The sequence below is a fragment of the Pelophylax lessonae genome (genome assembly GCF_965119305.1).
Source record: "Pelophylax lessonae genome assembly, chromosome: 4".
NCBI classification, from domain to species: domain Eukaryota; kingdom Metazoa; phylum Chordata; class Amphibia; order Anura; family Ranidae; genus Pelophylax; species Pelophylax lessonae.
Window position 1 is genome coordinate 278,063,028 of NC_138771.1, and position 25,052 is coordinate 278,088,079.

The 25,052-nt window shown below is 40.3% G+C and overlaps 1 protein-coding gene across 1 annotated transcript in view; it reads left to right on the forward strand.

The window, feature by feature from the left end:
• The window catches only part of EPYC (epiphycan), an 88,969-nt gene extending 70,452 nt beyond the window's left edge, over positions 1 to 18,517 (forward strand). Inside the window, exon 7 of the mRNA XM_082254835.1 lies at positions 17,973 to 18,517. Within this exon, the coding sequence (XP_082110961.1) occupies positions 17,973 to 18,143 (171 nt within the window). The 3' untranslated portion in view covers positions 18,144 to 18,517. The remainder of the gene's footprint in view (positions 1 to 17,972) is intronic.
• The last annotated feature ends 6,535 nt before the right edge of the window (positions 18,518 to 25,052 follow it).

Consider the following 25,052-nt stretch of genomic DNA (forward strand, 5'->3'; position numbering starts at 1 on the left):
CATAGCCAACCCAGGCCATGGCCTAGTACAGCAGGACTGTTGGGTGTGACAAAGAACTGCTTGCAAATTGTGTGCTGCTCACAGCCAGTGCAGTGTGTTTTCAATGGGTCCTGACACCTAAATCCTAGTTCATAAACATTCTATTTATGTATCTAAATCAGTTTGTTTTCTTTCTGTTAATTTCAGTATGGTAATAAATATGTAATTGTAAGCTTGTTTTTGGATCCTAGTGAACATATCTGTGATTACTAGTACAGTCATGGTTCTGAGTACAGCTCTGCCCATTATATACTAATTTGACCTCTGTAGAAAATAATTACATTATTTAAACCCAAGAACAAAATATATTATATGGAAGATTTCCTGTCCATAGATGTGGTGCCCACATTAGTCAATATTTTTCAGGCTTTCTTCCTTTATTTTCACCTGGTGAGCCAACCAGTACCATACTTACTGTGCTAGAAGGACAACATTCACTCACTATACTGTATCTGTGGAGTAGTGTTTCAATGGTATATATAAAGGGAGAAAATAAGAGAAGTTTATTGTTAGGGTTTGCATACAATTTAAAGTGGAAGAAAAGCCTAAATGTAACTGTTGTTAAAGGAGAAATTTGGGTTTCCGAAAAAAAAACAAACCTTCATACTCACCTCTATTCTGCATCATCAGTGTGATGCTGCAGTTGTCTCCCTCCAGCTCTAAGGTAGAGAACTGAGCAAACGCATAACGGTTGATCACTCAGTTCTCTGTCTTCTCAGAGTGGAGAGCAGTGACTGTCAGGCAATGCTCTCTGCTCTGCCCTTCCAGAGCTCGCTGGGGGCAGGAACAGCTGGCTTTAGCTCTCATCTGTTTGCTGTGAGCAGGAGTCAGCTGTCAATCAGGCAGCTGGATGGATCCCGACAATATAACCAGGATTCTTCCAGAGCCTTGAGCGACTCTGTGACGTCAGCTGACAGTGGGCTTTAGCCTGCTGTTGGCTCATCTGGGTCACAGGAGAGCAAAAGTAAGTGCACTCCTTTAACCCAGAAGAAAAATATGACTAAAAATGCTTTGCCCATACTTCTTATTTAAAAATGTTTCCTCCTCCAACCTACTACCTATCCTGCTAACCTGTATAAATATGTGTATACTTACCAATTTTTACTCCTCTCTGGTCTGGTCATGTGATCCTACAGCCCTGGCCCCCTCTGTCAGTGAGTGGCTGCTGTAGAAGAGGGAATGCAGGCAATGGCTGAGTTATGGAACCTATAGGTAGTGTCACAGCTACCTCAATTCAGAGTTGCTGTCGAACGCTCCCTTACAGAGAGCAGCGAGATCACATGGCTAGACCAGAATTGATTAAAAGTAGGTAAGTATACAGATCTTTTTTATTCAGGTAAGGGAAAAAGGATGGGGGAAACTTAAGAAAACTTAGGCTTTTGTTTGACTTAACATGGGCATGGCAATCAGGAGTTTAAAACACAATTGACAACTGTTCTCCAGTTTGACCTTCACATAAACATGAATTTCAGAGTCATTATTTAGAAAACAAATCCCCGAGCAGTTGGCCCTACAAAATGTGATAGTTTGATGGGGCATCGCACATACCAGTTAACTAAGGCAAAAAACAATTGGCCTTGGGTTGGGCTTTAAAATATAAATCCATGCACTGCAGTATAATTAAAGTGTCAAGCAAAAACTTGGTATAAAGAAAAATTCCTTACAGGGAAGCTGACAACATTGGGCCTAGTGCCTGGATTTCTCAAGCCCCACAGTATGTAAAAATGAAACACACCCAAGGTTAGCATGTGTGGAGCAAACAATATTATATCCAAACAACAATGTTTGAAAACATTTTTGGAAAAAAGCAGTGTTTGCAAAAAAAAATAAAAAATCCGTAAACTAAACTCTACAGTTACAGTATTTATTTGATGATTTCATTTCATTGCAAATGACACAATCCATATAAGTTTTGGTCCAGCTAGTCTTATGTTGGCTGTGGGGCCCCACTGGCGTACCATTTAAAACTTGCATTCTAAAGACAGATGTTTCACTTTTCATATAAATGGAATCATGTGTCCATTTGTATGGAAGCAAAAAGCCTTACTTTTAAAGATTTTATTAAATGACAAAATCATGACCTGCAGAGATTAGAATATATGTAATTCCTGACAATTAATTTCTTTTTAGTCTGGTATTTATAGCAAGGGCTTTTTTTTTCTTAGAGAATAGGTGCAGGTATCATTTTGTGGTGCAAATAATTTGTATAGAATTTGTTAATGATAAGGACCCCCCTCCATAAAATCAGATATCCTCCAGCAAAAATAGATTTCCCAGTAGCCAGCATCAATAGACCCTCCAGCACACCCCAGCACCCCTTATGTATGTCATGTATGTCATTACATACATTCAATTCTGGGGGTGATGGAACTGCGTTCCCCGGCTTTCCCACAAAAAAAAAAAAAAAAAGCCCTGATTTTAGCATTAAAATGTTTTGGTATGTCTGTTTATACATGCAAATAAACTGTTGATCCTGCCAGAGTGAGCTGATAACTTCCAGTACTAATTGATATCAAATACATTCCCAGCTATTTCTGAGGTCTACTGAATACCACCTTATCCTATGTCATAAACAAAAAAAAAAGTAAGTGGTGAGACATTCCTAACACACTTCCTGTCCTGTGATGACTACACTGCTTGCTTGCAGTACAGTTAGTGAGTGTTGTCACACTAAGACAGGGAATGCCAGGATTACCTGGTAAAAATAAAGTGGAAAAAGCCAGAGAAACAAAGACTAATACAGCCAACACATTAAATGACTGGTTAGCTGAAGTATATTACATTGTTATTCTTTGGTTCAGATATACAGTCAGGTCCATAAATATTGGGACATTGACACAATTCTAATCCTTTTGGCTCTATACACCACCACAATGGATTTGAAATGAAACAAACAAGATGTGCTTTAACTGAAGAATTTCAACTTTAATTTGAGGGTATTTACATACAAATCAGGTGAAAGGTGTAGGAATTACAACAGTTGGTATATGTGCCTCCCAGTTTTTAACCTGCCTAGCGGTATCCCCGAGCGTGACTCGGGGTGGATTTTCCATGCTGTTATCGGTATCCCCGAGTCACGCTCGGGGTGGATGTGCAGAGCGCGCAGCGGTGTCTTACCTTCTCCTGGCGATCCAGCGATGATCTCCCATTGCTGTGATCGCCAGCCGAGATCCCCGCTGCTCGTCCGTCCTCCGTCGGTGTGATGACTTCCTAGTTCCGTTCCCTGCAGGAGCAATGCTGCATGGGAGCGGAACTAGGGAGGGAAATTCAAACATTGAACGTTGCACAAAACACAAACACACACATAACATTTATATTATATATATAAATATATATATATATATACACATACATATATATATATATATACACATACATATATATATATATATATATATATATATATATACACATACATATACATATATATATATATATATATATATATATATATATATATATATATATATTTATATGTATGTATATATATGTATATATATATGTATATATATATATATATATATATATATATATATACACATATATATATATATATATATATATAATATAACGCATGAATTATAATCTAATCAATAATCTAATTTTATTATATAATATATATATATATATATATATATATATATATATATATATATATATATATATATATATATATATATTATATATTCAAACAAAGGAGTCAAAATATGGGTGACCTAAAACAGGTCTCATAAAGTGGCTCACCCCGCGCACAAAAAAACACAGTAGATAACAACACGGAATTATGAAGACGTAAAGTCTCAAAGCAGCTACTATACAAAAAGAACTGTTAACAAAGGTGTTGTAGAATATTTGATCAGAAAAAACAAACTATAACACTAGCAGCGCTAAATAAGAGGTCCATTGAATAAACCAGTGTCCTTAATGACTCATACAAAATATATATATAGTACAGTCCATGCAGTAAGCACAATTCACCAGGGTAGGGGAGTGAAGGGTCTTGACTGTTCCTCCAAAAAATGACACCACACTCTAGTGCTCCCCCCCTTTGGATGAAACACTCACCAGAAACTGGTGAATATAGAGCCTTAAATCCACCAATCAACGGGTGTGCTAATCACTGCTGGGCTGCTCCAAAATCCTCCTTCCTCCAGAGTTCCTCCGCTCAAAGTTCATGCAATTGAACAAAGTGGGGGCAACAATAGTGTAATTCTGCAAACTTTTATTAAAACTACACACAGTAAAACCCCTCTCCCCTCAAGATGTCTACTCACAGGAGGGTAATGGAGTGAAGGCATAAAGGATCAAAATATGCACACTGGATGACCGATTCGAAACTCTCCTGCAATCCCATAGGAATCACGAATGGTGTCCTGTGCAAAATGTTCAGCGACCGCGCACATCAGCTCTGACGTTTCGTCCTCACGACTTCATCTGAGAGCCCATGTGCGCGGCGCGGTCGAAATGCTTAAATAATGACGCCAGCGCGTGCGCGCCTGCGTCCGCCTGAGATGTCACCCGGAAGTACACCTCTTATTAGCTACACAGCTAACATCGGTGCTCTGATATACAGACGTGTCATTCCGGCCATGCGTGATGACGCACATCCGCCGGCGACCTCCAGCCCAATAGCTGATGACAACATCCGGTTATGACACCGGATGTGCGTCACCGTCGGGATGTTCCGATACCTCTTCTGCGGACACCCCATTAAGTCGAGCCATGGAACCACATACAATCCGAAGAGCGCCATACACCCTCAGGATGTATAAGTCCTCCCACTCGACTGTGAATATATCATCCGCCTATATCTATGGGGCGATTTAAAATGTATTTCTAATATGCAGTATACATATTTCATACTATATGCCTTACACTTTACACCGGTAAGAATCATAAGTACAACTGCAATATAAGCAAAGTAAACATATCAGGCATCAAATATGCAGTCTGGTATATACGAATAACTGAACCTAATGATTCCAATCATAATATATGGATAGCAGATAATATACATAAAAAATAAATATGTGAAACTATTAAAATCCTCATTTAAAAAGGATATACTGAATAAAACCTATAGTTAAAATATTTTTACAAAAACATGACATCCACCAGATTATCAACATTGTATATAAATTTTTTTAAGACAGACAATATAGAAAAGGTACACAAGGGAGAGAAAAACAAAAAAAGGGGGGGGCCTAAGAGACCTCAATCGTGGATGTTACCACATATCTATTTTGGGAATATACTGCCAAACAACAATCTGGATAGGGACTACCTCTGAATATTAATAATTGCTAATAAAGCAGTTAATATCCAGATCAACATTAAGACCCTTGGGGTGTAAACTCTCCGTCAGATAAATCCAATGTGTTTCGCGTTTGGATATTTCGCGAACTCTGTTTGAGCCCCTCCAAACCGGTTCCACTTTTTCTATACCCCAAAATTTGAGGTGAGTAGGATCCCTATTGTGGAAATCCCGGAAATGGAGTGACACACTGTGATCCTTGAACCCGTTACGAATGTTAGTAATGTGTTCCGACACTCTCGTGGTTATTGTCCGTTTGGTCCTCCCAATATAAAGTAAATTGCAGGGACACTGCAAGCAATAGACCACGTGGGTGGTATTGCATGTAATAAGGTCTTTTATTTCAAAGGAAAGGCCATTAGATGGAGAGGTAAAATTGGTGAAATTCCTCAAATGTGTGTTCACCTGTTTACATGTCTTACACCTCCTACATGCAAAGAAACCAGCTCTTTCATCCCAGAACATAACAGGTTTCTTTGGAGGATCTAGTACTTTTTTTACTACCCGGTCTCCAAAGGTTGGTCCCCTTCTATAAATGAAATTTGGAGACTCCGGCAGAACACCACACAAAAGCTTATCCATGCGAAGCACAGGCCAATGTTTTTTAAAAACCTGTTCTACTTCGCGATGTTGTGCACTAAACTGTGTTATAAAGCTCCACTCGTGTTCCTGTGTCCTTTGTTTAACCGAATCCCTCAGGCACTCTTCCTGGGTTAGTAAACCTATTTCAGTGATTGTCTTATCCAATTTGGCAGTTTCATACCCCTTTTCCAAAAATCTCTCCTTTAAAATTTGGGATTGTTCAAAATAATCCGCCTCCAGGGTGCAATTCCTTCTAACACGGAGGAACTGTCCCCTGGGGATGTTAGACAACCATAATTGATGGTGTCCACTCTGGACAGGGAGATATCCGTTCCGGTCGGTCGGCTTGAAGTACACTTGAGTCTTCAGCCCACCGTCCAGAAGGAATACCTCCACGTCCAGATAGTGAATCTTTTCGCGGCTCCAACTGAAGTCCAACCTAATGTTATTGGTATTGACATTAAGTTTATCACAGAACTCCACTAAAGAGGACTCGGTCCCTGCCCACATAAAGAATAGATCGTCGATATAGCGACGATACATGATCAACTCTTCACGTTGGGCAGCAAAGATTGACCGGTCCTCCCATTCTCCCATAAATATATTAGCTAGGCTGGGAGCGAATTTCGCCCCCATAGCCACACCTCTCTGTTGCTGGTAGAACATGCTGTCGAACCAAAAATAATTATGTGCTAGGCAGAAGTCAAGGGCATCCTTCAAAAAACGTTTTTGGATATCAGGGATATCGTCCCTTTTACTAAAGGCCCAATTGAAAGCGAGCAGTGCATCCTCATGTTGAATAATAGTATAGAGAGACGAGACATCTGCTGTAACAAGAAAAATGTCCCTGTTGCTCGGTAGCTTCACCTTTCTCAAAGCTATCAAAAAGGCCTTAGTATCCCTAAGATAGGACCTCAGCTGTACTACACTTTTTTGTAAGAAAAAATCTAGATACTCTCCTAGCCTAGATGTTACAGATTGAATACCGTTAACTATTGGTCTGGCTGGAGGGTTGACCATGTCCTTGTGGACTTTAGGTAACGTGTAAATTGTTGGTATTCTACTAAAGCTTGGTACCAGATAATGTTTCTCTTTCTTACACAGAATCCGATTTTGGTATCCCCTTTCCACAAGTGCTCCTAATTCCCGTCTATATTGTAAGGTGGGATCAGTACTTAAAACCCTATATGTCTCACTGTCCGCAAGCATAGTGGAGAGCTGGGTGTGGTAAAACTCTTTTTTGAGCAGTACCACCCCACCTCCCTTATCAGCGGGCCTTATAATTACGTCCTTTCTCTTTTCAAGAGCTTCCAGCCCTTCTTGGATGTGTCTTGGATTGACACATTTCTTATTTGGGATTTCTTTCAAATCCCTGATCACAAGATTTTTAAACACTTCAATGTGCTGGTTGGACGATTGTTGTGGGTTAAAAAGTGAACAATTCTTAAGCCCACTATCTACTCCAACTGTATAATTGGTTAGTCCCGCTTTGGGAGCTCCCAAAGTGCGGGCAGGGTTCAAATAATATTTTTTCAAATTAATTTTCCTTACATACTTATGAAGATCTATATAAACGTTAAATTTATTTACGGGTTGGTGTCTAGCACATTTCAAACCAGCATGTAGGATGTTCAGCTCTTTATCAGTTAGAGATACCTCTGCGAGATTGTAAATTCCATTTAATCTCCGTCCCGCCTTCTTTTTTTGTTTTTTACGTCCGGCTCTGCACCCCCTGAAGCTCGATCCCCCAAAGCATGTTGGGGACCCGGCTGCTGTCTCCACTGGGGATTGTATGGCCCCTGCGATTGGGGTGGGCCCCACCATTGAGGTCTCCCCCTCCATGGTCTGCCTCCCCTCCTCCCGCCTCTGCCTCTGCCCCCTCTCCACTGAAAAGGGCGAACGGGATTCGGAATGGGAGGCTGTGAGCCCTCATAATGGTTGAGAGCCTCATACCTATTGTGCACTGGGACTCTATACGGAGAATCAAACCGGGGGGCAGACTGGTAACCATACCCCATATGCTGACTTTGTTGGTCATCTCTATGGGATGGCGCGCCCTCCGGTTTATGTACAGTTTTGGCTCGTGCCCCAGGTGGTCCTGCTGCTGGCCCAATCGGACCTCTAGGCGTACTCGGGCCTGGGGTGGCCAGTTGATTAGTTGAATAATTGGCCGCTAATTCAGTTTCATTCTGTATCCTCTGATTAGGGACAACCCCGGGATTTTGCCAGAGGTAAATTGTATTGTTTTTAAAATCTCCCAAATCCCTATAATATTTTTTAACCTTTTTCTTATGGGTGTCTTTATCTATTTTTTGTAATTTCTTCTTAATGTCTGAATTGAATTTTAAAACTATTGGAGAATCTTTATCCTCGTCTAAAATAATCTTTAAATCTGCTATTTTCTTTTCAAGAATTTTCATTTTTAATTTTTTTCTCTTTAATATCAGTTCCTGCAGCTTGATGCCTACGTTGTTAAAAAAGTCCAACCACTCCTGGGTGGAAGTCTCATCATCGAGGGCATCTTGGGGGGTTACCTCCCACCTAAGGCTCCTCATGATAATTTTCTCTTTAATGTACTTCTCGAAGGTACAGATGTCCCACCACGTTCTCACTTGTTTCTCCAGGGCGAAACCCAAGATATTTAGATTTGAAGTGAGATCGTGCGAGACATCAGTGACAAGTTCCTCCGAGAAAATCGAGTCTACTTCCAGTTGTCTATCTCTCAAAAAGGATATTGCATCCATGGCAGCGGAGTTAAAACAAAGAATATGCAAACAAAGGAGTCAAAATATGGGTGACCTAAAACAGGTCTCATAAAGTGGCTCACCCCGCGCACAAAAAAACACAGTAGATAACAACACGGAATTATGAAGACGTAAAGTCTCAAAGCAGCTACTATACAAAAAGAACTGTTAACAAAGGTGTTGTAGAATATTTGATCAGAAAAAACAAACTATAACACTAGCAGCGCTAAATAAGAGGTCCATTGAATAAACCAGTGTCCTTAATGACTCATACAAAATATATATATAGTACAATGAAAACGAAATTATGCAGCGCTAGCTCAAAACAAAGTGTTAAGTGTTGTGATATAAATACAATAATCAGTATGATCAAATATACAAAAAAAGTGCTAAGTGCTTATAAATATCTGAGCAGTAACAGATAAATATATAATTAAATATGATAGTGCACAATAAATAAGTGATTGAAAATAGTCCAAATAAATATTCAGTGCTTGAAAAAGTCCTTATAGTGATCCAATTAAGGTGCCAAGGTGCCAAATAATTAAGGTGCTTGCAGAGTGATATGGTGCCCCTCAAGGTTCCCCACTCACCAGATTGCAGATAATCATAGACCTTCAAAGTTATTGCACATTGCCCGGGATCTTTACAGGACCAGAACTTCTCCTATGTAGCCTTGGAAATTGTTTTGGGTCAGCTTCCGCTTCCACCGTTAAACAAAAAAATGGCCATACATGGTGAAGTAAGTATGAGCAATTTTATTCCCAAAAAAAATTTTAGATGGGTACTCACAAGCAAGAATATAACTCAGGCATATACAAGGAACTCGTGTGGCGCCGCTCTCGGCGTGCGTTCCACACACAGGAAGTTCCTGACCGGAAGCTTTAAGCATTTCGACCGCGCCGCGCACATGGGCTCTCAGATGAAGTCGTGAGGACGAAACGTCAGAGCTGATGTGCGCGGTCGCTGAACATTTTGCACAGGACACCATTCGTGATTCCTATGGGATTGCAGGAGAGTTTCGAATCGGTCATCCAGTGTGCATATTTTGATCCTTTATGCCTTCACTCCATTACCCTCCTGTGAGTAGACATCTTGAGGGGAGAGGGGTTTTACTGTGTGTAGTTTTAATAAAAGTTTGCAGAATTACACTATTGTTGCCCCCACTTTGTTCAATTGCATGAACTTTGAGCGGAGGAACTCTGGAGGAAGGAGGATTTTGGAGCAGCCCAGCAGTGATTAGCACACCCGTTGATTGGTGGATTTAAGGCTCTATATTCACCAGTTTCTGGTGAGTGTTTCATCCAAAGGGGGGGAGCACTAGAGTGTGGTGTCATTTTTTGGAGGAACAGTCAAGACCCTTCACTCCCCTACCCTGGTGAATTGTGCTTACTGCATGGACTGTACTATATATATATTTTGTATGAGTCATTAAGGACACTGGTTTATTCAATGGACCTCTTATTTAGCGCTGCTAGTGTTATAGTTTGTTTTTTCTGATCAAATATTCTACAACACCTTTGTTAACAGTTCTTTTTGTATAGTAGCTGCTTTGAGACTTTACGTCTTCATAATTCCGTGTTGTTATCTACTGTGTTTTTTTGTGCGCGGGGTGAGCCACTTTATGAGACCTGTTTTAGGTCACCCATATTTTGACTCCTTTGTTTGCATATTCTTTGTTTTAACTCCGCTGCCATGGATGCAATATCCTTTTTGAGAGATAGACAACTGGAAGTAGACTCGATTTTCTCGGAGGAACTTGTCACTGATGTCTCGCACGATCTCACTTCAAATCTAAATATCTTGGGTTTCGCCCTGGAGAAACAAGTGAGAACGTGGTGGGACATCTGTACCTTCGAGAAGTACATTAAAGAGAAAATTATCATGAGGAGCCTTAGGTGGGAGGTAACCCCCCAAGATGCCCTCGATGATGAGACTTCCACCCAGGAGTGGTTGGACTTTTTTAACAACGTAGGCATCAAGCTGCAGGAACTGATATTAAAGAGAAAAAAATTAAAAATGAAAATTCTTGAAAAGAAAATAGCAGATTTAAAGATTATTTTAGACGAGGATAAAGATTCTCCAATAGTTTTAAAATTCAATTCAGACATTAAGAAGAAATTACAAAAAATAGATAAAGACACCCATAAGAAAAAGGTTAAAAAATATTATAGGGATTTGGGAGATTTTAAAAACAATACAATTTACCTCTGGCAAAATCCCGGGGTTGTCCCTAATCAGAGGATACAGAATGAAACTGAATTAGCGGCCAATTATTCAACTAATCAACTGGCCACCCCAGGCCCGAGTACGCCTAGAGGTCCGATTGGGCCAGCAGCAGGACCACCTGGGGCACGAGCCAAAACTGTACATAAACCGGAGGGCGCGCCATCCCATAGAGATGACCAACAAAGTCAGCATATGGGGTATGGTTACCAGTCTGCCCCCCGGTTTGATTCTCCGTATAGAGTCCCAGTGCACAATAGGTATGAGGCTCTCAACCATTATGAGGGCTCACAGCCTCCCATTCCGAATCCCGTTCGCCCTTTTCAGTGGAGAGGGGGCAGAGGCAGAGGCGGGAGGAGGGGAGGCAGACCATGGAGGGGGAGACCTCAATGGTGGGGCCCACCCCAATCGCAGGGGCCATACAATCCCCAGTGGAGACAGCAGCCGGGTCCCCAACATGCTTTGGGGGATCGAGCTTCAGGGGGTGCAGAGCCGGACGTAAAAAACAAAAAAAGAAGGCGGGACGGAGATTAAATGGAATTTACAATCTCGCAGAGGTATCTCTAACTGATAAAGAGCTGAACATCCTACATGCTGGTTTGAAATGTGCTAGACACCAACCCGTAAATAAATTTAACGTTTATATAGATCTTCATAAGTATGTAAGGAAAATTAATTTGAAAAAATATTATTTGAACCCTGCCCGCACTTTGGGAGCTCCCAAAGCGGGACTAACCAATTATACAGTTGGAGTAGATAGTGGGCTTAAGAATTGTTCACTTTTTAACCCACAACAATCGTCCAACCAGCACATTGAAGTGTTTAAAAATCTTGTGATCAGGGATTTGAAAGAAATCCCAAATAAGAAATGTGTCAATCCAAGACACATCCAAGAAGGGCTGGAAGCTCTTGAAAAGAGAAAGGACGTAATTATAAGGCCCGCTGATAAGGGAGGTGGGGTGGTACTGCTCAAAAAAGAGTTTTACCACACCCAGCTCTCCACTATGCTTGCGGACAGTGAGACATATAGGGTTTTAAGTACTGATCCCACCTTACAATATAGACGGGAATTAGGAGCACTTGTGGAAAGGGGATACCAAAATCGGATTCTGTGTAAGAAAGAGAAACATTATCTGGTACCAAGCTTTAGTAGAATACCAACAATTTACACGTTACCTAAAGTCCACAAGGACATGGTCAACCCTCCAGCCAGACCAATAGTTAACGGTATTCAATCTGTAACATCTAGGCTAGGAGAGTATCTAGATTTTTTCTTACAAAAAAGTGTAGTACAGCTGAGGTCCTATCTTAGGGATACTAAGGCCTTTTTGATAGCTTTGAGAGAGGTGAAGCTACCGAGCAACAGGGACATTTTTCTTGTTACAGCAGATGTCTCGTCTCTCTATACTATTATTCAACATGAGGATGCACTGCTCGCTTTCAATTGGGCCTTTAGTAAAAGGGACGATATCCCTGATATCCAAAAACGTTTTTTGAAGGATGCCCTTGACTTCTGCCTAGCACATAATTATTTTTGGTTCGACAGCATGTTCTACCAGCAACAGAGAGGTGTGGCTATGGGGGCGAAATTCGCTCCCAGCCTAGCTAATATATTTATGGGAGAATGGGAGGACCGGTCAATCTTTGCTGCCCAACGTGAAGAGTTGATCATGTATCGTCGCTATATCGACGATCTATTCTTTATGTGGGCAGGGACCGAGTCCTCTTTAGTGGAGTTCTGTGATAAACTTAATGTCAATACCAATAACATTAGGTTGGACTTCAGTTGGAGCCGCGAAAAGATTCACTATCTGGACGTGGAGGTATTCCTTCTGGACGGTGGGCTGAAGACTCAAGTGTACTTCAAGCCGACCGACCGGAACGGATATCTCCCTGTCCAGAGTGGACACCATCAATTATGGTTGTCTAACATCCCCAGGGGACAGTTCCTCCGTGTTAGAAGGAATTGCACCCTGGAGGCGGATTATTTTGAACAATCCCAAATTTTAAAGGAGAGATTTTTGGAAAAGGGGTATGAAACTGCCAAATTGGATAAGACAATCACTGAAATAGGTTTACTAACCCAGGAAGAGTGCCTGAGGGATTCGGTTAAACAAAGGACACAGGAACACGAGTGGAGCTTTATAACACAGTTTAGTGCACAACATCGCGAAGTAGAACAGGTTTTTAAAAAACATTGGCCTGTGCTTCGCATGGATAAGCTTTTGTGTGGTGTTCTGCCGGAGTCTCCAAATTTCATTTATAGAAGGGGACCAACCTTTGGAGACCGGGTAGTAAAAAAAGTACTAGATCCTCCAAAGAAACCTGTTATGTTCTGGGATGAAAGAGCTGGTTTCTTTGCATGTAGGAGGTGTAAGACATGTAAACAGGTGAACACACATTTGAGGAATTTCACCAATTTTACCTCTCCATCTAATGGCCTTTCCTTTGAAATAAAAGACCTTATTACATGCAATACCACCCACGTGGTCTATTGCTTGCAGTGTCCCTGCAATTTACTTTATATTGGGAGGACCAAACGGACAATAACCACGAGAGTGTCGGAACACATTACTAACATTCGTAACGGGTTCAAGGATCACAGTGTGTCACTCCATTTCCGGGATTTCCACAATAGGGATCCTACTCACCTCAAATTTTGGGGTATAGAAAAAGTGGAACCGGTTTGGAGGGGCTCAAACAGAGTTCGCGAAATATCCAAACGCGAAACACATTGGATTTATCTGACGGAGAGTTTACACCCCAAGGGTCTTAATGTTGATCTGGATATTAACTGCTTTATTAGCAATTATTAATATTCAGAGGTAGTCCCTATCCAGATTGTTGTTTGGCAGTATATTCCCAAAATAGATATGTGGTAACATCCACGATTGAGGTCTCTTAGGCCCCCCCCTTTTTTTGTTTTTCTCTCCCTTGTGTACCTTTTCTATATTGTCTGTCTTAAAAAAATTTATATACAATGTTGATAATCTGGTGGATGTCATGTTTTTGTAAAAATATTTTAACTATAGGTTTTATTCAGTATATCCTTTTTAAATGAGGATTTTAATAGTTTCACATATTTATTTTTTATGTATATTATCTGCTATCCATATATTATGATTGGAATCATTAGGTTCAGTTATTCGTATATACCAGACTGCATATTTGATGCCTGATATGTTTACTTTGCTTATATTGCAGTTGTACTTATGATTCTTACCGGTGTAAAGTGTAAGGCATATAGTATGAAATATGTATACTGCATATTAGAAATACATTTTAAATCGCCCCATAGATATAGGCGGATGATATATTCACAGTCGAGTGGGAGGACTTATACATCCTGAGGGTGTATGGCGCTCTTCGGATTGTATGTGGTTCCATGGCTCGACTTAATGGGGTGTCCGCAGAAGAGGTATCGGAACATCCCGACGGTGACGCACATCCGGTGTCATAACCGGATGTTGTCATCAGCTATTGGGCTGGAGGTCGCCGGCGGATGTGCGTCATCACGCATGGCCGGAATGACACGTCTGTATATCAGAGCACCGATGTTAGCTGTGTAGCTAATAAGAGGTGTACTTCCGGGTGACATCTCAGGCGGACGCAGGCGCGCACGCGCTGGCGTCATTATTTAAGCATTTCGACCGCGCCGCGCACATGGGCTCTCAGATGAAGTCGTGAGGACGAAACGTCAGAGCTGATGTGCGCGGTCGCTGAACATTTTGCACAGGACACCATTCGTGATTCCTATGGGATTGCAGGAGAGTTTCGAATCGGTCATCCAGTGTGCATATTTTGATCCTTTATGCCTTCACTCCATTACCCTCCTGTGAGTAGACATCTTGAGGGGAGAGGGGTTTTACTGTGTGTAGTTTTAATAAAAGTTTGCAGAATTACACTATTGTTGCCCCCACTTTGTTCAATTGCATGAACTTTGAGCGGAGGAACTCTGGAGGAAGGAGGATTTTGGAGCAGCCCAGCAGTGATTAGCACACCCGTTGATTGGTGGATTTAAGGCTCTATATTCACCAGTTTCTGGTGAGTGTTTCATCCAAAGGGGGGGAGCACTAGAGTGTGGTGTCATTTTTTGGAGGAACAGTCAAGACCCTTCACTCCCCTACCCTGGTGAATTGTGCTTACTGCATGGACTGTACTATATATATATTTTGTATGAGTCATTAAGGACACTGGTTTATTCAATGGACCTCTTATTTAGCGCTGCTAGTGTTATAGTTTGTTTTTTCTGATCAAATATTCTACAACACCTTTGTTAACATATATTATATATTATATAATAAAATTATATTATTGATTAGATTATAATTCTAGCGTTTGTGTTTCAAATTTATCACATCTGGGATGTCTACTAGAGTCTTGTTTTGGTCAGGTTTAAGTCAGTAATTACTAAGAATTGTAGGCCTATAATACATAACGCCAAATTTCCATGCAAAAAATTGTACCGCTTTTGGTACAGAATTCCTGACATAATCATACCGCCAGGGAGGTTAAGGAACCAAAAGTAATGGGACAATTGGCTGCTAAGCTGTTACATGGCCAGGTGTGTGTTATTCCCTCATTATCCCATTTACAAGGAGCAGATAAAAGGTCCAGAGTTAATTTCAAGTGTGCTATTTGCATTTGGAATATGTTGCTGTATCTCAATATGAGAGATCCAAAGAGCTGTCACTATCAGTGAAGCAAGCCATCATTAGGCTGAAAAAACAAAACAAATCCATCAGAGAGATAGTAAAAACATTAGGTGTGGCCAAATCAACAGTTTGGAACATCCTTAAAAAGAAAGAACGCACCGGTGAGCTCAGCAACACCAAAAGACCCGGTAGACCATAGAAAAAAACTGTGGTGGATGACAGAAGAATTATTTCCCTGGTGAAGAAAACACACTTCACAACAGTTGGCCAGATCAAGAACACTCTCCAGGAGGTAGGTGTATGTGTGTCAAAGTCAGCAATCAAGAGAAGACTTCACCAGAGTGAATACAGAGGGTTCACCACAAGATGTAAACCATTGGTGAGCCTCGAAAACAGGAAGGCCAGATTAGAGTTTGCCAAAGAAAGCCTTCACAGTTCTGGAACAACATCCTATGGACAGATGAGACCAAGATCAACTTGTACCAGAGTGATGGGAAGAGAAGAGTATGGAGTAGGAAAGGAACTGCTCATGATCCAAAGCATACCACCTCATCAGTGAAGCAAGTATTTATTGATGATGTGACTGCTGACCAAAGCAGCAGGATGAATTCTGCAGTGTTTGGGGCAATATTATCTGCTCATATTCAGCCAAATGCTTCCGAACTCATTGGATGACGCTTCACAGTGCAGATGGACAATGACCCGAAGCATACTGCGAAAGCAACCAAAGAGTTTTTTAAGGGAAAGAAGTGGAGTGTTATGCAATGGCCAAGTCAATCACCTGACCTGAATCCGATTGAGCATGCATTTCACATGCTGAAGACAAAACTAAAGGGAAAATGCCCCAAGAACAAGCAAAAACTGAATACAATTGCAGTAGAGGCCTGGCAGAGCATCACCAGGGATGAAACCCAGCATCTGGTCTGTTCCAGACTTCAGGCTATAATTGACTGCAAAGGATTTGCAACCAAGTATTAAAAAGTGAAAGTTTGATTTATGATTGTTAATCTGTCTTATTACTTTTGGTCCCTTAAAAAGTGGGAGGCACATATACAAACTATTGTAATTCCTACACCGTTAAACTGATTTGGATGTAAATACCATCAAATTAAAGCTGAAAGTCTGCAGTTAAAGCACATCTTGTTTGTTTCATTTCAAATCCATTGTGGTGGTGTATAGAGCCAAAAAGATTAGAATTGTGTCAATGTCCTAATATTTATGGACCTGACTGTATTTAAAGTCAAAGTTTAGGTATGGTGTATTTTTTATTAGTTACATTGGTTCAGCTTGAACAATGTAAGTACTGTATGTGCTAATTGTTTTCTGCAGTCTGGCCTAAATACAGTTATTATAGTATACTATATGTACATTGAACATCCTTTTTTATATGTATACATATGGGCTATGGCTTAGCAGAATGAGAAACCTTTCTCAGGGAGCCTCCTATATGCAATAGGTACAGTAATTGCACTGAAATGGTCTTGTGGATATAGATTTGTCCAAGGAATTTTTGTAAATGAATACAATTTCCTTTGTATTTTAAACTAACCAAGTATTCACTTTCTTGGGGTTAAGAATAGCACCTTTAAAATCCTTTTCCCCCTAATATTGTTTTATTCAATGCAAAAATGCAAAGTGTCCTCTGAATGATGCCCACAGAGAGCAAGCCTCCCAAACAAACCCCCCCCCCCACGCCCCCCCCCCCCCAAACCATGTTTACTAAGCAGCAGGGCAACTACTTGGCATGGGACCTGGAAGCTAGTGGCAATTTCTGTAGTAGCGGTGCCTAGACCAGGTGTGGGACATGCATACTTATGATGGTCCAAGCTGAAGCAATGTAACAATGAAAAAGAGCCATACCTAAATTTCAGTTTTAATAATGGTTATACATTTTTAATTCAAAACAGTTGTGAGGAGTGACTGAGGATCGCCTATAGGCCCCAGTGAACTTTGCTACATCATTAAATTTAGGTTCATATTTCTGTTTGTGGGGAAAGCATGCATAATTGTGCATGTTCCCAACCCACAGAGAAACACACTGCACCTGTGCAGGAGTGGGGGTGTGCCAATAATTCCTAATGGCAATGCCTCACATCAGAATACATGGCACGTTTTCCTATGCACCAAACCACATAGTATGGCAGCACCATGTGACTCAGTTTAAAGAAAAGGCCAGGGCTTCTTTTCTCGTGCTTCTTGTGTATGAAGCATCCCATTGAAATGAATGGGCTGCCCTAACCACGCCGTGCATGTGCAAATGAGCACGCATAGGTCTGAACCAAGCCCAAAACTAGACTGAAGCTAGGGGACTCATTTGCGGCAACACTTTATGAGAGCTAGAGTTTTAGAAAATGATATTGCTTAGTGATTTAATTTTTGGAAGAATATTTATGAGCCTTATTTTGATTTTAGGACAACAACATTCAGGAAATGCACGAAGACACTTTCTGCAACATGAAAGATTTTTCATATGCTCGAAGATCCCTTGAAGATATTCGACTGGATGGCAATCCCATCAACCTGAGTAAAACACCACAGGCTTTCATGTGTCTACCTCGTATACCAGTTGGCAGACTGGTCTAAAAGACCAGAACCAAAGTCAGAGAAACACCTAAATTGTTTACCTGACTTTTTAATGCATAACACTTTGCTGTTTCATATGAGTACCATTTATATGATACTTCAATCAATACATTTTTTTTATGATTAACAAGCCAAATTAATTAAATCAATTAAATGTACTGAGACCTGGAAAATACTATTACCAAAATGTACATAAAGTACTTTCTCATAATTAATTAGCATTTACTGGAGTTAAGTATTATGTGACGTTGTCTTTGTGATGTGTTGTGTTGTTGTTTGCTACCTACTAGCTCCGGGCTAACCTGTCTCATCTTGCAGTAAATGTGAAGTATGTTACACCTGAACTAGAGATGTACATAAAGGTTATTTGTTGTTTTACTTTAGCCTAAAATCTTCTGTGTCTTAATATAAGCAACTTTCTGCTAAAATGATTGAATTTACTTTACTTTAATATGTGTGTAGTAGTTATTTCATTCTATGTGCAATAAGAATGCAGTGTAGTTTAGCTGCCATCTTCTGGTCATTTTTCATATCTACATGCAAATCACAAAACAATTTCCATCATTTTTTTAATATAATAATTATGTATGAACTTCAATAAAATTACTTATTGTTACAAAGAAATTCACCACAGGATGGAGAAATATAAACAGCAATAAAAAAAGGCTGAGCCTTAAAATGTAAATGTCAATAATGATGAATGATGAAAGTCAATAATGATGAATGTGAAGCCAAATATTATTTTTGTTTTATATATGCAGGTATCAATTTTCACAAATATAAAAAAGGTCATTTGTTTGACCTGCACATGTATTTTGAAACAGTGTTACATCAGGTAAAAAAGATACAAAATAATTCAGTGTATGTACAAAAAAACTCAAATATGTCTGAATGGCTTTGTATGTTATAACAGAAGGCGAAATCGTATCAATGCATATGCACAATGCATGTAATGCAGGCTTGTCCATTAAAAAAAAGCATACCTTAAAGAGATACCATATATCTAGCTAACATTTCTAATATGTCCTAAGCTGGCCATACACTTGTTTAAACAAACAAAAATAATTTGAAAAAAAGTCCATATAAGTAAATCTGATGAATTAAAGAATGTCATTGGAAAGTACTTAAAAAAATGTGCGCATTTACCATGCAATTTTGGATTGAATGGACTTTCCTGAACGAAAACTGCATTAACAGTTTAGAAGTTTGTCCCTCAAAAATTTTTTCCATTCTACTCTATCAAATTTTCTGATTGCTGCCATTGAAAAAGAACATTGATTTGACCCCACTAACAATCAGAAAATTGAACAAATGTTACTAAAATTATAATTTTCAAATGAAATTCTACTAGTGTATGGGCAGCTTTAGACAGACACAAGGGGGTTAACTTACTAAAACTGGAGAGTGCAAAATCTGCTTTGAGTTTTTTTTTTGTCAAAGTTAAAAGTGATTGTAAATACACTGTGAACTATGCAGCCCTGGTATAAGAAATACCTGGGAAATAAGGGGTTACTGAAGTGACAACGGGTCATAGTAGGGCTAATGTTGCAAAAAATACAAACTGAAATGCTTATAACACTTAGATGCTTACATTTTAATCATGTAATAGCACTAAAACATCTAGCTCCCAGCAATATAGAATCACTATGAACCGATGTTATCTTTTTGTAAAGACACTGTGCCTAATTACTAGAATCCCCTCTGTTATATGAAGCTATGTTGCACAGGGTTTTTGTTTTTTAAAAATTATGCAGCGCAATACTTTATTTCACAGTGCCTCTGTGTGGTCATGTAACGTCCCGCTGCTCTCCTTCCCCGATCTGAGTGACCTCACAGCAGAGCCCTAAAATAAGGTATTAAGCTGCATAATTTTAAAGAAAAAAAGACACTTTGCAACATAGCTTCATATAACAGAGGGAATTGTAGTTATTAGGCACAGTTACTTTACACAGAATAGCAGCAGGAGGGCAGGGGAGGGGAGCAGATTGGCACTGACTCAATAGCTGACAGGCAGGGAGGGAGGGGAGAGGGAGAGACTGTGGGATGATGGAGGCTCATAAATTGACTATGCTATCATGGATCAACAGCCATGATTACCATGGTCAGCAAACACAGGGGGGACACAGGAACAGGCAGGATCAACCAGGTATTTTACAGCATAGACAGGGACAAATGACTCCAGACAAGCACTATGCTGTATATCGTGCTTTGAAGGAACAGGATATACAACCCATTTGGATGAACAAACTAAAGTTAGAAGCTGATTGGCCACCATGCACAGCTGCCCCAGATTTTACACTCTCCAGTTTTAGTAAACAACCCCAATCTGTCATATAAAAAGGTGTTATGCTCACTGCCCTAGAATTTGTGCACAGCCTGGGTGTCTAGAGATGGCAGTGCCTATCAAAGGCTTTTCAGACAGGCATTAAGCTTATTAGGAGATTCCCATTAAAGCAAATCTCTAGGCAAATAAATATTTAAAAAATACTTAAATCCCATTCTCATTGCATTATTCATAATGCAATGAGAATGCTACAGGCTGGATACTGCCACAAGAAGCTACAGAACTATTTAGTGTTATATTTCAGCTCTATAATGTGGTGGAGTTTTGTTAATATTAAGTGTAGCTAAACAGAATGACCCAAATTTTGGTAAGGTAGACCACTCATATATATTTTGGCTATGTATTTATCAGCTTGGCTTGTTTTTCTTGAATCCTGGATGACAAAGAGGATTATTTCATATAACAAAAACAGAGGAACATTAGCTTTTATTATAATTTTAACGTAGATTTATTGGTTATTTGTTTAGCTGGAGATCTGCTTTAATTATTATAATACTTGATGTGCAATATTATTTTTGCCTTAAGGAAAGTGGGGTGGGTAACTGGTAGCTAAATTTTTCAACTTTATTAATTAGGGCTAGAAAAGTTGAAGCTGCAAAAACTTACCTAACTCAGACACCATATTTAATTAAAGAGTTACTAAACCTAGGAGCCAGTGTTCACTATATTTGGTCTTCCACAGTACACAGAACATGGAAATGCAATTGTTTTAGTAAATCGAAAGTGCTTAATACTGTACCTTTTCTCATCAGCAATATATAGCAGCCTTGTGACTTCTATCAGTGTCTGGCCGAGCATTGGTTAAAGCTTGAAGGAGGGGTTTTCATTCTCCTCTGACTGTCCTGTGAGGCTGCAGGACCCCTAACCCACTGTCTGGACAGTGCTAAATTGGCCCTGTGCGAATCACATGCAACCCCCCCCCCCCCAAAAAAAAAAAAAAAAAACACTCTAGCAATACACACCTAACTGAGTATGTGCAGAGTGCCTCCTAGACTCTGTACTGTCAGTGGATGGATTGGGGTCAGTAAAAGAAGGTGAGGACCGGAGAAGACAGAATCAAACTGCCTTTTTACACAATGCAGAGGATAACCCCTTAGGTTCCACAGTGAGTATAACAAGCATGTTTTACTGCATATACAGACTGCATTTACTGTTGTGGGTTTAGTAACACTTTAAAGCAAGCGAGATTCCATTGTTACTTTGTTTTTTAACAGCAGAAGTAAATAAAGTACAGTGTTTTAGTCAGTAAAAACTCCACTCTCCATCAGTGCAAGATCTAAACAGAGGAGCACTGTACACTAGGTGGATGGATTATGAAAAGGATAGTTAATTATGGGAATATTCATTCATTATCTGACCAATCTACTTCCAAGTCCATTTGGCTTTTCTATTAATATATTTACCTTGGTAAGTCAAATATCTCTTTACGCAAACGCAAGGGATTTGTAAAATACCAACCTTAATGTCATTTTGGTTTTTGACATCCTGTAATACTGATATGTGGTGTGAAAAGTGACATTCTTCATTTTTCAATTAAAGTTGCCTTTTTAAAATGTGTGAAATTAATATTTGGTGTTTCAATAAAAACATTTGAAATGATTTACTTACCTATGTTGAGGTTGGGTAAAACCAAAATCAGGTTAAACCATTTTGAACCAAGCGGTTGTGTCAAGTGCTGCATGTAATACTAGTGCTTGATTTACCAAAGCAGGAAACGTTACATATTCTGGAATATTTTATTTGCAATTTTAACCACTTGCCGACTGCCTAACGCCGATCTACGTCGGCAGTCAGCCCCTCACAGGCAAAGTGACGTAGGGCTACGTCACTAGCTTGTGAGGGTCTAGGGAGCGAGCGCGCGCCCCCGGAGGCGCTCACCCGCGTGGTCACGGACCCCCCCGTGCGTGTGACCAGCGGACCCGATGTCCGCCGGTCATTCGGCGATCGGCGGGGGAGAGGGAGAATGTCAGGCAGCTTGTGTAAACAAGCTGCCTGTCATTCTCCTCGCTGTAAAGACACTGATCAAACGGATCTAGTATGTAGATCCGTTGATCAGTGTCTTTACAGCTCAAGCCACAGCCAATCACAGTAGAAAGCACGCCCCTAGGGATACACACAGCCCCTCCCTCCCAAATAAAGTTAACCCCTTCACAACCAGTGTATTTTTACAGTAACAGTGCATATGTATAGCACTGATTACTGTAGAAATGTCACTGGTAACCCCAAAAGTGTCACAAATGTCAGTCAAGGGTCCGATCTGTCCGCCCCAATGTCGCAGTACCGCAAAAAAAATCGCAGATCGCCGCCATTACGCGTTAAAAAAAAAACAACAAAAATGACAAAAATCTTTCCCTTTGTTAGTAAACGCGATAACTTTTGCGCAAACCAATCAAAATACGCTTTTTGCGATTTTTTTTTACCAAACATATGTAGCATAAAACAAATTGGCCGAAAATTTTAAAAAATTTTGATTTTTACTTTTTTTTTTGGGGGAATTTCATATAAAAAATGTGAAAAATATTGTTATTTTTGCAAAATTGACGCTCTTTTTTTGTTTATAGCGCGTGATCAAAAAATCGCACAGGTGATCAAATACCACCAAAAGAAAGCTCTGTTTGTGGGAAAAAAAGGACGTCAAATTCGTTTAGGTACAGCGTCGCACGACTGCGCAATTGTCCGTTAAAGTCACACAGTGCCGAATCGCAAAATACCCCCTGGTCAGGAAGGGGGTAAAATCTTCCGGGGCTTAAGTGGTTAACACTCAATATAGAAATAGAGATGTCGCGAACCTAAAATTTGCCGTTCGCAAATGGCGAACGCGAACCTCCGCAAATGTTCACGAACGAGCGAACCGGGCGAACCGCCATAGACTTCAATAGGCAGGCGAATTTTAAAACCCACAGGGACTCTTTCTGGCCACAATAGTAATAATAATAAATAATCTGTGGACCTGACACTCACTGCAATTATGACAGAGGAAAAAAAAATATTTTTTAAACTGCAAGGTACTGTGCCACCCGGCATTGCTGGACATCTTCTGATGTTGAAGGAAAGTAAAGCATGATGTGTCTTTCATCTGTTGCATTCAGTTTCCTTTGCCAGAGAATGCGTGTACGGTCCTCAACCTTGTCCAATCAATGTCCTCTAAGCTGAGAAATATGGGCAAATATTTATCCGTCATTCCATACCATCAGGGAGGCATGTAATTGGCCCCAAATTTATTCGGCAGCCGGAAAACAATCCATAACATACAGCCAATTTCATTAGGAACTATCTTCAGCCTAAAAAAGAACAAGGCGTCCTGGAAGTGATGGTTTAGCACATACAGCACCCTGATCTCAACATCATCAAGTCTGCCTAGGATTATACAAAGAGACAGAATGATCTGAGGGACCCATCATCCACAGAAGATCTGTGGTTAGTTCTCCAAGATGCTTAGAACAACCAACCTGCTGAGTTCCCTTCTGTTCATTTACTCTCTCCATTTTGTTAATTGATAAAAGTAAATTATTAGCACTTCTATTTCTGAAAGCCCCCTTAACTTACAGAAGTTTTTCACACCTGCCTAAAACGTTTTGACAGTAGTGGGTATAATATACATATATATATATAAATTTACTAAAAAGGGCTTTTTGGGGTGCTGTCAGGATGCTGTTCTTACAACAGGAGTGGACCGAGAACACTATCTAACAAGACTAACAACTGTCCCTATTAACAGCAGCAGCACTCTCCCTGCTCTCACTAACAAACTGCTTCAGAATGAATCTAAGATGGATGCTGCCCTTGCTTTTTTATAGGAGGTGGGAGGGTGTGGGAGGGAGGTATGCTGATTGGCTGGAATGTGTCTGCTGGCTGTGAGGTACAGGGTCAAAGTTTGCCTCAATGATGAAGTATAGGGGGCGGACCGAACATCGCATATGTTCGCCCGCAGCGGCGGACGCGAACAAGCTATGTTCGCCGGGAACTGTCCGCCAGCGAACAGTTCGGGACATCTCTATATAGAAAGCCTTTTAGCTAAGTGAAAAGCTAACTATGTGTTTTAGGCTCGTGTTATTCCTCCACCTTCTACAAACAAGTGAAATAACTAGGTAGTGCATGGTCCAGCAATATTTGGAGGCTGAACCATATTTTATTATAGTTAAGATGATAAAATTAACCTATGTATGGCTTCTTATAGGTCAGGGATCCTCAAACTACGGCCCTTCAGCTGTTGCGGAACTATACGTCCCATGAGGCATTGTAAAACTCTGACATTCACAGACATGACTAGGCATGATGGGAATTGTAGTTCCTAAACACCTGGAGGGCCATAGTTTGAAGACCCCTGCTATAGGTGAACATCAGTCTTAGCAATCAAACAGAGCCCCGGCTTCCCCTAGGACACTCACAAAACTCCAGCTGGGAAATCTTGGTAATTTGCAAATCCCATCTCTTGCCAGATTAGAATAAAGCAGAGAAGGATTGAATGCCTGTAGAGTTTTTATTTTTGTCTGTGTCCCTTTTGGAAAACGCATCATGCCTTCCAAACCACTTAAGCCCCAGAGGATTTGGCTGCTCAAAGACCA